Source organism: Bombyx mori, chromosome 9, assembly GCF_030269925.1.
Source record: "Bombyx mori chromosome 9, ASM3026992v2".
Taxonomy (NCBI): domain Eukaryota; kingdom Metazoa; phylum Arthropoda; class Insecta; order Lepidoptera; family Bombycidae; genus Bombyx; species Bombyx mori.
In genome coordinates this window covers 4,346,208-4,360,281 of record NC_085115.1, presented here as the reverse complement: position 1 = coordinate 4,360,281, position 14,074 = coordinate 4,346,208, and the positions used below count along the sequence as shown (strand labels likewise).

The 14,074-nt window shown below is 35.3% G+C and overlaps 1 protein-coding gene across 23 annotated transcripts in view; it reads left to right on the top strand.

Moving 5' to 3' along the window:
- LOC101747205 (uncharacterized) overlaps positions 1-14,074 on the top strand; it is a 143,647-nt gene that overhangs the window by 119,257 nt on the left and 10,316 nt on the right. For 10 of the 23 annotated variants that reach the window (XM_038012760.2, XM_062670023.1, XM_062670019.1 and 7 more), the window contains exons 4-5: positions 8,258-8,316; positions 8,884-9,026. In XM_038012760.2, coding sequence (XP_037868688.1) covers positions 8,258-8,316; positions 8,884-9,026 — 202 coding nt within the window. The remainder of the gene's footprint in view (positions 1-8,257; positions 8,317-8,883; positions 9,027-14,074) is intronic. The other 13 variants (XM_062670032.1, XM_062670020.1, XM_062670030.1 and 10 more) reach the window with 3 other exon arrangements.

Genomic DNA, 14,074 nt, shown 5'->3' with positions numbered 1-14,074 from the left:
AACAAACCATCCGTTCGAAGTACTGTTTTTTTTTTAATTCCCACCTATGCTGATAGGTCAATCTGGCTGCAAACTAGTGTCTCCTGCCTAGCTTGAGGCCAGGTGCAAGTGTACGATTTGTCTTCGATTGTTTGTTTATTAATTATGCAAGATATCGTTCTCCGATTATCGTCTTCATAGTACACACCTTTTTGTGTGGTGTATGTGTAATTCTTTTTCTCCTCAGTCGTACACTCCTGGCGTAATGTTCGTGGTTATTTATGTATGGTGCTATTGGTTGGTTGCAGCTTTAGCGAGGCTTCTCCACCTCTCTTTATTTGTGGCGGTGCGTGTACATTCAATAAGAGGAGAACATTTCGCAGATGACTTAATAAAGTCTCTCCATATTGCGGGTTATCGACTGCATGAACGTTGACGGTCTACCATTCTTTGAACCATTAATCGTTTTAATGTTACGGATGACATGTCCAAACATCTTAAGGATTTGCAGTTGCAGAATCCACGAAAGCTTTGGTTTGATCGTTACACTTAATTATCTAAGAGTAGAATTTCAACCTGTTTCTTTAGTTCATTTTACTTTTTAATTATTTTAATGTTACATTGTAGTGTAATGAAAGCATTGTAATTTCAAGACGATGAGTTCTAGGCATTTACTCGAACTAAATTCTTTTTTTTTCGTCTTCTTGCGCGTACGGGGTTGCTTCAGAATATTCACTTATCAGTCTGCATAGGTATTTGGAATGGATTTTACGAATGGCTGCCTGCGTGATGATGTATACACTATGATAAACGATTCACTTACCTGTGAATAATACTTATGAATAATACTAGAAACACCACTTAAGCCTTAATTTTATTGTATGTTTTATTTATTTGTATATAACAGTATATTAATATCTATGTCTTTAATAATGAAGTATCATTGGTAACAATCATTTCTTTTTTGAAATTTTAAATATCAATTATGAAGTTTAGTAATCTATGGCGAGAACACGACAGAGATAAACTTTAGAGCATCGCTCGTAAATATATTGAGGGAAGAGTTGTTCTTTACAAAAATTACATTCAAAAATTTTACATTCACTTTTTTTGTATTTAAATAAACACAATCCAATGTTACATTCGTATTACAAAACTAACACTCTGACATCGAGACCTATACAAACGTCGCGTAAATTGCGAGAAAACCCACAATTTACTCGGAAACACACCTACGCGCCGTATCGCTAGATGTCCAACGCTAATTATATACAGAACACTGGTCCAACTAATGATTTGCCCAGTAAAATTGGCATTCGATCGAAAACACAGATAGTTTAATAACTGCTGTAGACTTGTTTTCTTTGTTAGTTAATAGTTTCCTGTGTTCCTTGGCTTTGGCGAGTTGTTATATTTATTTGGACTAGAGGTCCCGCAGTAGTCGAAATTCGACTAAAATTAATTGGAATTGTAAGTTTGTACACTATTATGATTGTAATTTATAATTCTATAATCACAAATTTCACCAAGGCTACACTATAAAAAAATGTTACTAAAGACAAACAATATTTAATCTATTCTCAATTTGACCACAGACGTCAAGAACAAAAGTTTGACAATAAATAATATGCATGCGTGTGTGCGTCAAATACATGGTATGTAGTGTGTGTAATGTTTTCTTTATTGATTTAAAGTATCTTTTATGCATTATTTAAAAAAATATTAACATTGGGCACTTCTTCTCTATATTCTTTATAAGTGTGGAAAATTTCATACTCCTCCGTCCGCGCAATTTTCGTAAAAAGGGATACAAAGTTTTTGCTTCACGTATTAATATAACTATATAGATACTATACTAATTTGGTTTTGTGATCACAGTTTCTTTTTAGGCGACGTAAGTTAACGAGCTTAAGCTTTATGTAGACGACAACGTAAGTTCCATGATGTAATGATGATAATGACTTTGAGATATCAGTCAAATTTATTGTATGCCAATAACCAATAACACGTGAAAGAGTCTTCGCATTAATAAGAAAACTACCCAAGGGCACATTTTTAGTATTACTCAAATAATTAATTTCATAACAGTTAAATTTCACGTTTTTTATTGTCGTTTCGGACTTTTCAAATACTATACAGTTTTCGTGGTCAAAGACGACCGGGTTGGTTCATCAGTTTCAGTTAAGTTCAAATAACTTCTTGCACTGAATAAGCCTAGATCTCCATCTCCTCCTCATCTCCCTGCATCTCCTTTTACCACCACACCTCTGCGTTCCGCGAACCGCTGCGTTCATCCACAGTGCGTATCCAGAAATATTTTTTGCCACGTACCATCCGGCGGAATGAGCTCCCATCCACGGTGTCCCAGCGCTATGACATATCCTTCCTCGAATGAGCCTTGTGGAGAGTACTTAACGGTAGTCAGAAACTTGGCTGTGCCTGTATAAACGAAAGTAACCGCTCACCATCAGATGTGCCATATGCTCGTCGGCCTACAGAAGCAGAAAAAGAAAAAAAAATTAAGTAAAATTATTTCAATTATATATTACATTGGAAATCCGAAAGAAAAAACAAACAGCAATTTTTTCATTTCTCTTAACGCACAATGTATTCAATAATGATTCCCGAATAAGCTCACAGTTTAAATAATATCTCGTATAGGTCGGATAATCTCGTAAATTACTAATAAACCTACACCCACATATTGAGTTACATGTTTTAAACATCATAAGGGACGGATGTTTCCTAACGAACGTACGCGTTATGTAAATGTAGCACATGTGAATTATACAAATTGTTCCACTGAATTAATAGGGATAAACATTGACTAACAAACGCTTTTGAAGCTATTTCAAACAAACGTAGGCACGCTAGATGACTTAAACGTTTGTAATATAGTTGTCTTGAAAGCGTAACGGAAGTGTTTTGTTGTTTGATTACTAACAAAATGCGATTTAATTTTAAACGAAACTAAAAATATGTTTTATGTTATTGTGTTGCATAGCACCTATCTCATTCTTCAATTTGGGACGCTCTGCTTGACAGCTTTATTAAGCAGGATTGTGATGAACCTGCATTTGCAGTCTCATAAATCGCCCTAACTTACACGGTAGGAAACGCCTTTATAGTACTCCTGGCGTTACTAGTATTTTTTTTTATTGCCCTTGTAGGCAGACAAGCATACGGCCCAACTGATAGTGAGTGGTTACCGTCGCCCATGGACTTCAGCAATGCCAGGGGCAGAACCAAGCCGCTGCCTACCGCTTAATACTCTCCACAAGCCTCGTTTGAAGAAGGACATGTCATAGCACTCGGGAAACACCGTGGAGGGAAGCTCATTCCATAGCCGGATGGTACGTGGCAAAAATACCTCTGGAAACGCACTGTAGATGACCGCAGTGGCTCCAGGTAGTATGGATGAACTCTACTCCGGTGGCGGGCGGTGCGATCGTAAACGAGTATCTATGGCAACCAGTAAACGCTCAATTAAAATTGAAACTATTATGTTTTAATCTTAAAATTTTAAATTACATTGTCCTAGGCTACAATAAAACGTGCACTAAGTAATCGAATTTCATATAAAAACAACAAAAAAATATGCCAGCAATCCAATTCCGCGAGCTCGAGCGAAATAAGACATTTATATTACGGAACACAAGAACGCGCATTTATGTAGGGAATCGGATTAATCCAGACTAGTCGAACTGTGTATCCCGTAACTCGACTACGTATCTCGTATCTCGAAGGTTTTCTCGCTTGTAATCTCTGCTGCCTTGTTAGCCGGATCTCGGTAACTGCGTAGTGTTAATTGAGTAAAGACCGGTGTATCTCGTATTTAATGTCACCATTTCGAGACTCGAGCGCGTTTCGCTGAATTCAATTAGTGAGTTGATTCAGACGGTAACGTGTGAATGTAATGCAAATTCACAGCATTTGATTTGTCTAATATAATATTATAATATATTATTATTGCAACGATTCTATGAGAATATTTTAAAGAAACTTTAGTATATATTATCTTAATCACGATATTAACCATTGTTGAATTTCGACTAATAAACATAACTAAAACTACTAAACATGACTACACTGGTGGTAGGACCTCTTGTGAGTCCGCGCGGGTAGGTACCACCACCCTGCCTATTTCTGCCGTGAAGCAGCAATGCGTTTCAGTTTGAAGGGTAGGGCAGCTGTTGTAACTATACTTGAGACCTTAGAACTTATATCTCAAGGTGGGTGGCGCATTTACGTTGTAGATGTCTATGGGCTCCAGTAACCACTTAACACCAGGCGGGCTGTGAGCTCGTTCACCTACATAAGCAATAAAAAAAAAATGAATCAGGCTATTAAAAAAACAATCTTATTTATCAAAATAATGCTGAAGCCTAACATTTTTATAAAAATACTTATCTATAAATGAGTTCATATATGGAATAAATCTATTTTCAAAAATCAAAATTTTACATCTAATAATATGTTAAGCCCTTAATAAAGCCATTCGTTATACCAGAGCATATAAATCTAAAGGATAATCAATATTCATTGCGTCTGCGGCGTTGCACCGCATCGATATCATACCGCCGAAACCACTGATTTATGTTCCGTTCTCGAATTGTATTCAAAATCACACAGTTGAATGCGATTTTTTTTTAAATAAAAACACGCTGTATAGTCGATGTTTGCTTTTCATGAAACTGTCTTGTAAAAGCAATATCTTTATAATTAAAAGATATATTCACAACTAGCTGACCTGGCAGACTTCGTAGTGCCTCAATCGATAAATAAAAGACCTAAATTTTTTTATAAAATAAACTTGAAACAAACAAAAGGAATCCGACGGACGGGGGACACATCAAAGGAAAAACAAAGTTGTTATTTTTATTTAATTTCGAGCATTTTCATATTTATCTACCTTTTAAACCTTCTCTGGACTTCCACAAATAATTTAAGACCAAAATTAGCCAAATCGGTCCAGCTGCTCTCGAGTTTTAGCGAGACTAACGAACAGCAATTCATTTTTATATATATAGATTTAATCTCGATTGTTTGATTTTTTTATTTCATTATTTGAATGCTTCACAGGTTTCGTGGTCACGGAAAACTAAAGTGCTATTTTAATCGGAAGGAATTAATGACAAAAAACACGAGGCTAAACCTTAAAATAATTTTCATAATGTTAACGACTCGCGAAAACTGCCGAAACGTTTTTGTTACACAAAATATCTATATATTAATACGTGAAGCAAAAACTTTGTATCCCTTTTTACGAAAATTGCGCGGACGGAGGAGTATGAAATTTTCCACACTTATAGAGAATATAGAGAAGAAGTGCACAATGCTAATGTTTTTTTTAAATAATGCATAAAAGATACATTAAATCAATAAAGAAAACATTACACACACCACATACCATGTATTTGACGCACACACGCATGCATACTATTTATTGTCAAACTTTTGTTCTTGACGTCTGTGGTCAAATTGAGAATAGATTAAATATTGTTTGTCTTTATTAATATTTTTTTATAGTGTAGCCTTGGCGAAATTTGTGATTATGTGTACAAACTTAAAATTCCAATTAATTATAGTCGAATTTCAACTACTGTGGGACCTCTAGTTAAAGGAAACTTGTACATTGTATACAGGGTGTTCAGAAATCGCCATCGAAACAGAATCCGCAGTAAACTAATATCCTAATATTAGTGACTTTCCAATATAACATATTTATGGCTTGTTGTTTTACTAGTTCCAATTTTGCTAGCCCGCAATTTAAGGTTAATGGTAGACGCGACCCGTGTTCCCTTGGGACCGTAGACTCAACGCGTCTGTTGATTCTTGATAACATTACATTGCGAAGACGTCTTGGCCTAAAAGATAAGACGCCTTGTGTAGCAAGCGATGCAACTGTGCCGGTATTCAAATCTCGCAAACAGACACCAATTTTACTAACAAAATACATACTTAACACTTGTTTTTTTCTCGGTTTTCGCGATTCATAAATTTAATAACGGTTTAATGTGAGATTTTTTATCTGTCTTTATATTATTTACGACGTCGTACGGGTAGGTACCACCACCCTGCCTATTTCAGTCGTGAAGCAGTAATGCGTTTCGGTTTGAAGGGTGGGGCAGGCATTGTAACTATACTTGAGACCTTAGAACTTATATCTCGAGATGGGTGGCGCATTTACGTTGTAGATGTCTATGGGCTCCAGTAACCACTTAACACCAGGTGGGCTGTGAGCTCGTACACCCATCTAAGCAATAAAAAAAAAGTTTACAGTTTTCGTGGTCACAGATGACAAGCGCTATTTAGCGGAAGTTATCTATTCAAAGTTAAAAATCGTGAGATGAAAACTGTTAAACTAATTTTATTTATACTAAACACGTGCCCACGACTCACTTTCACGATGAAGGAATCACACCATACAACAAAAATCAAATGTGTAAAATTTTAATTGTGGTAGGGAGTATAGATAGCCCGTGTGCATATTGCCCGTCATTCTAACTACTTTTGATGCGTATCGGTCATTCGTTCCGATTAGATGGGCGGACCAGCCATTACACAAAACACTTCTGGTTTCGACCTTATATCTTACGGTGTATGGCGGCATTCGCGTTGTGATATCTAGGAACTCCGATAACTTTACACTAATTGGAAGGTGTTTTAGATAATTTACAAATTCGTGCAACAAAGATGTATCTTAAAGAAGATTTTTAAAAGCAGCGCGGGTAGACTTCCCACGAGGTGGGCTTATGAACTGCAAAAGGTATCGGGAAACCCTTGGAGGAGGCCTATCTCTAGCAGTAGACGTCAGTGGGCTGATGATGACGATGATGATAAAAGATAACTTTTCAAGTATGTTTTTAATTATATCGTAGTTAGTGACCAATATGCTCTACCATATATCGCTATAGATAACGTTTTAATACATCTAGTTATATTTATTTTTTCGGAACCTAAAGTTCAGGTTATCCAAAGTGCATTCACATTAACAACAAGTATCGCTAAAATATTTTTTTATCGTCGTATTAATAACTACAGAGAGTCATTAGTAGTCTTGTGGATGTTCTCATAAAGATAACATGGGACATCGTCCGTTCTGTAACATTACATCTGCAATGGCCGCCGAACTTAACGAGCCATATTATGTTTATGACATTTGCTTGAGAATACTAATGTATAATAATATAGTTTGACAATTATTAAAAAATATTGTGTGGTCTACAACTGTTTTGCTTTGTTCAAACTTTCGCGATCGGCTAATTCTAAATAAATAAATTTCTAGTACATAAATCAATGAATTAATCTATTGTTTAAGTACTTTTATTTGGCGGGTTCTTACGAAGTTTTTTTGGGACTCTGGTTTTTTTTCTAAAACTCACACGTGGTCTTCTGTCTCCAAGCTAGGGGAACCACAGATTGACACACATATAAGTCTAGATATATTCCGATTTGAAAAGCTATTCCAGACCAACTTAGACTACGGAATAGACCCATTTACATATATTTATAACAATTATATGAGGGTATGGCGTATTATGAGTCTACACGAAGAGGTACCTCCCTACCTCAATAGTAGTATCCTCAAAGTGTAGTCGAATAAGAATTATTAATCGAATTTCACCTAATGTTTCAAAGTTAAGCATAAAGTTAGACATATACATTGTATGTACATTGTAATTTCTATACCAATTAACATAAGATGGATGCTCTTCTGCCCATATCTCGCAATAATGTTAAACTAATTATTAGACTTTATTAAATATTTTAAAATAATAACCATTTCCCAAAAATAGTAAATTGATAACAATATTAATTTAACTAACATCACTATTTTCTTTTTGTGTAGGTGATTAATATCTAAATATGTACATATGTATTTATTTCTTTGGTCTCATATTACAAAGAATCCTATTTGATTATTTGATTTATTTCTCACTTATTATAGTGTTTTGTTATAGGTGTCCCGTTTGACTATACCATTGAATAATACATTTTAAATCATCAACTGCTATTACCGATCAACCAAACGAACCCTTTACGAATTAACATTTTCATTAACCGCGGCTCATCCACAATCATCATTAGGACCGGTATTGTTAATGTTACTGGCGATTAATATCTCATTTACTGAATTCCGTGTACTCGAAAACAATTCCTTTTTTGCGCCGTCTGCATTTTCGATATGATCAAATACTTTATTAATTGTTCGCGAATTTATTGAGTTTCAGTTATGAATGTTCGTCATTTTATTATTAATATATTTTTGTTGCAGTTGTCTAAGCCCGCGTTCGGCCTACTTCTACGAGTTTCCGCCAAGCGGTGAGTTTCACAGTAGGTATATTTGTGATATTTAACATCAATATAACATTAGTTAATACGCTCACGCTAAATAGTCACCAATCTTAAACACATCTTTAAAAAAAAGTGCTTTCAACCTTATCAGAACTTTCCAGAAAGACATCTTATATCTCTGTTATTCTACAAAAGATACCAAATGGACATTTGTTAATATGACATAATTGCTGTATTAAAATTATAAAGTACCTGTAGAATAAACGAACGTAGGTATAATATGTACCGATATTGTTAGGCTCGATATTTTCATTTCATTAAGGCACTTATAGTAAGCTATTAAGGGACCCATTAGAAACATTTTGCGGCACGCAATTTTTACCTACGAAAAATAACATAAACGGAGAGAACGTTTAGTTATAATTTATTACTTTCCTTCACACTTTTAAGATTTTATAATGTTTTAACTTTCCGAGAGGTACTTACTCTATTACGTTTTAGAATATTAAACATTCTCGGTTCCGTACATATTGTAATATCTTGAATTTTTTAATAAGATGAGAGGATCGTTGAGATATTTGAGATATTCCAACATTTTCCTACTAGATAATTGTCTGGGGACAGCTAAGAAGAAGGTGACGACGTTCTCGAGACTGCTTCGTGGACTTAAATCGCACAGGAAAGAAAAACACGGATCCTGTTCGCCGAAGCATACGCATAGCCCGCGGCAGATTTTGCCTCCTCAGAGGGTAAGTAAGAAATCGTTTGAACACTACGAGTATTGGCTAAATTTATTTCCTGACGTGAAAATATCGATTGAAGTAGATGTATCGGCATGTCTAATTTAAAATATACGTTCTAAAAATATTTAGTCTATTAGTTTATTTACTAAGTGACAATAGAACCAATGATTTGTGCGATCTAACATTATCTTGCAACAAATTATCCAAAACGTAGAGGTAAAAAATTACATACTCTTAAGAAAATAGTAACTTTACTTATAATTAAAAATTAAATCTTAATTTACGACCGAATTAATGGTGTACGTCGTAAAATAAGGTTTTTTCATCTAGCGGATATCGTGGTTAAAGTTATTAACCAATACATGTTTTAGTAAGACGCTAATGAAACTTTCAAACAACAACGCAATTCGAATACCAACGCCGCGGTTGCATCATTTGAATTAAAAATTAAAGACTCGGAATTTCTTAACCGTACAAGATAATACAGCGATGTTGTGGAGGAGGCACATTTTTTATTAGTTAATGGAGCTAATAGGAAATATAATTACGGAATGTTTAAAAATTTCGTTTCCCGTTCCGTTGAACAAAATTAGATTCGATCGAACTGATTTGTTGACCATTTATGTTTAGTACTGCTATAAGTCCTCTATAGAAGGGGACCGCTATAGAACCTCTGGGTCTGCGGAGGGACTTCAGTTCCCTCTGTATTTTGTACCGTATGTTCCATGGGGAGTGTTCTGAGAAATTGTTCGAGATGATACCGGCATCTCGTTTTTACCATCGCACCGCCCGCCACCGAAGTAGGTTTCATTCATACTACCTAGAGCCACTGCGATCCTCCATAGTGCGTTTCCAGAGATCTTTTTTGTCATGTACCATCCGACTATGGAATGGGCTCCCATCCACGGTGCTTCCCGAGCCCTACGACATATCCTTCTTCAAACGAGACTTGTGGAGAGTACTAAGCGGTAGGCAGCGGCCTGGCTTTGCCCTTGGCATTATTGAAGTCCATGGTAAGGTGGGCCGCATGCACGTCTGCCTACAAGGGCAGTAAAAATAAAAAATAAAAAACCTTGGATACTCAAACGCAATTTAGAATAATGCAATTCTTTCAAAAGTTAAAAAGGGATAATTATTTTATTTTAACACAGAATACAATACTCATTTGTAAGCTCATCTCATTGGAAATTAGTCAACCTTGATAAGTTGTTTGTGGTGAGGGAAGTCGTAGAGAAAAGGCCTTACGGCTGATCGTCTAATCGAGGGTCGGCTCAAGTAACTTCCTTAGCAGGACTCTCTGTAACAACTGTTCTTAGAGAAACCGAAAATATCTCAGATGAAGCTATCAAGGCCTTTGAGGAACACAATCTTTAGTAATAAAAAATAACTATAGTCATTTTTATCTCGTTTCAAAAGTTGCTTAACTCTTGAAAAATTAAGATCGTATATTGCATACGACAGCTGGTTCTTAATATATAGCATATACTGCAGTGGAAAAATAACAAAAATCTGAAATTAAGAATTCGAATATTATGTTCTCGTCTTCAAAAATGGTTCTCTTCTATCCTGCAAAACTACGTAGTCTATGTATGTAACTATGTAGTCTGAAATTCGATTAAATTAACGTAGGTATAAATATGAGATCTTCCAAGATAAAGAATCGTCCAATTAATAATTATCTGCTATTTCCAAAGGGTAACAAGTCAATAAATTGGTCCAGCTTAATATTATAATCCTTCCTTGTTCATGAGTACGAAATATATGTTATTTTTCTTTTTATTCTATAAAATTCCATAAAAAATTAATATAGCTATTACGTAGCCATAAAATAAGTATACATTTAGTGTGATCCTAAAACCCTTCTTCGTAAAGCAAAACTACTACAAGTAGCTTAAATTTTATCTCTTAAGAAAATATTTTTGAATCGTTTGCTTACCCCAACGGAACAAAGGTACCTATGTCAGTAATTTAAAAAAAAAAGTGTTGCCTAAATTTTCGATGTAAGAAATGGTTTTTCGTTAGCAACCACGACGGTTTGTAAACGAATCTTAGTTCGGCGCAATGCACTCGCCTCCGGCGGCGTCGGTCTCACGTTTTTTTTTTCATATATTCCCTTTTGCTGTCCCCCATCCGTGAACGGGCGCGACGCCGGTAAGCCTTTGACATGCACTCCAAGCAATTAGTACGACGCGTCTGGTAGTACGGAGGCCGGGGCAAATGTGAACACAATGCGTATTCTCATACAGGCTCGACTCATTTTTCATATTGTTTTAATGACTAAATATTAAAATCGCTGATGATAATCCTGTTTAGAACATTACGTATAAGAACTAAAATAAGCATTTACTGATTTCTTATTATTGTCTAATTGGTTAACAATTGTTATAAAAATCAAGAATTATCTTTAAATTCTTATTATTGTCCAATTGGTTAATAATGATTATGAAATTCAAGAATTTTCTTTAAGGGTATAAAAAGTTAAAGTTGCTTTTTTTAGTTGTTGCTTTGACTAGTTAATAATGTATATTTTATGTACGTACACTACATTTTTACCGTTCCAATAAGTCTAAAATACTGAAGCATTTTTAAAGTTTCAAACAACAAAAGCATTTAACTTAATATAAATAGCTTCTGTCGTTCTATTAAGAACCCGCCTTATCAAGAAGAGCTATGTTAACTCGCCTCGTGATCGCATTAGATACGCAACTCATTTCTACTAAATTAAGTGCAACATTTTTCCACGTCCACCTATAATTATTAATCTTCTGGGGGGAAGGTGGGGTACGTCACCGCATGCCTTTTGAGAAATGACGCCTGCCAAAGTTAAGTCGGTTGAGCCAAGGCGACGGGTCTGAGTTATGAGCGTTTGTTGAGCCAACGGATAAAGGCCATTAGGGCGCCGAGCATAATCCTTATCGGGCAACTTGCACTTAGGATTAGTCCTGTCAAAAGTTGCTTTTTTCCGGTTATTGACCAACCACGCCCGGCCGTGATTAGAGGATCAGTTCTTGGACACGCTGATCCTCTTAAACGGTAAACGCGGGTTGCGTTTTACAAGTTCCCTTTTATTTCACTGAACACAATGTTTGTGGGTTTATCGATGCCCGTTTGTTACGAGAAACCGTAATGTTTTTTTTACAAATCATTCCAAAGTCCGATTTTAAGTTTACATGTTGCGTTTGAGTAATTCGGAGCTGCCTTCGAAACGGCTTCTTGCGGGCCGTATTATTGGGCTACTACTATTCGTGCATTATAGCCTCGCAGACTCGCGATACTGCGCAATAAAACGTTATAGTCTTGCCTCTGTGGTTGGTGTAGTATTTTGTAGATCGTAAACATGGAACATCGTGTATCGATAAATATGTTTATGCTTGTTGCATTGTTATTCAACTACATTAGAATAGTTTTCTTTGTCAGTAGCTTTGAATTCGCATTTAATAATGCTAGTTAGATAATTGGATTTATTTGTGCATATTTTTAATAGAGAACTAGCATAAATGATTCTACAGGATAAATTGTCTGGCTCTATTAGGTTTTGAAGGGGTATGCAAAGATAACCGATAAGCTTAAGACTGCTTCCAATCATTATTCAGTAGCAATAGCAATGTCCTTCCTTAATTATCTTATCTGTCACTCTAATTCTTACCTTAAGTAATGGTGATAGGGTTGGTGTATTATTTTTCGATTCTTCGGATTCCCGGTTGGGGTTAGTTTGTTTGAGATATTCGTACTCGAGGTTTGGTTATACTTGTTTAATGTGTATTAGCATCCACAGTACTGCGAAGAATCTTAGATTGGAGACGCTGCGTATGAAACTTTTTATATTTTGTTTTTATTTCTAAAGCAAAATAATCACGCATTCCAGTTCAGGTCGTTACTTTCATATAAGTTTAATTTCATCACTCAAGTTACGGAATCCATATTGTGGTGTCTCTAAGTTCTAGTAATACTTCAATATCAGGTGTGCAACTAAGGCCAGTTCACGGACAACTCTTTATTTAGATAACAGGTGGTTTATTTGTTCATTAAAAATCTTGATTTTTGGTTAAATTACTTTGGCATAAAGAGAAGAATATTTAAAACAAAGAGAAAATATTTAAGTTTTACGATATCAGGTATTACTATTACTAATTTTTTTTAATTCTGGAGCATCATGTAGTGTAGAAGATTTTCCAAAACCCAGTTGACGTTTGTATAGTGAAAATTATTAATAAGCGTCAGCTTTGTATTTCAATGTGTTTAATGATATTTCTTTTGCATTCACTGCCCTTAATTTCATCCTAATTCTACCATAAATGCATTTTCATTACAAGTTCCAGTGTAGTAGATTAAAGTTGCCCAGAGATATAGCTGGAAAGCTTTTAAAATATTATCTGTGCTCCAAAAAAAAAACATAACGAATACTTACAACAGAAAAGGCATTAAAACTCGAAATTATTTAAAGCAAATAATGCAGCACAATTAATTATATAATTAAGATAATACAATAGCAATGTCCCTATAAAACAAAATAAATAAAATTATTTGAACAACGTTCATTAAATTAAAAACCACAAATGAACGTAGCAAATAAATGCGAACCGGTGCTTCATCAGATGAACATACGCGTGTCAACTAATTGTTTTCCTGTCAATTAAACCACCGCGTAATTTGTTCATTTCTATGACAGATTTTGTTGTTGATTGTGAATTCCTCAGACTGTATTTCCTTTGTGATTTCTCTTATGTGGGTTTTGAAGTATGCCGTTAAATTACAAATACTATTAAATTCTTTTGGTTTAATTTGAAAGTAATATTGTGAAAGTATGTAATAATATTGCGCGTCTTGTAGCTGTTGAGTCCCGTTCAGAAGTGATGGTGGTTGTGTGTTTTCTACGCGTTGCTCGCCGGTCCACCGGTTTGCCGCCCCCTCCCGCGCCGCGCTACTTCCGTCTTTCCCGATTTTGCGAAGGAGGAGTTGATGCGTAAACATATTTATTAAAATAGTTTTGTGCGTTTCAAATTTAAAATATCCGGCGTATCTGCATTTCTTTACTGGTGGTAGGACCTCTTGTG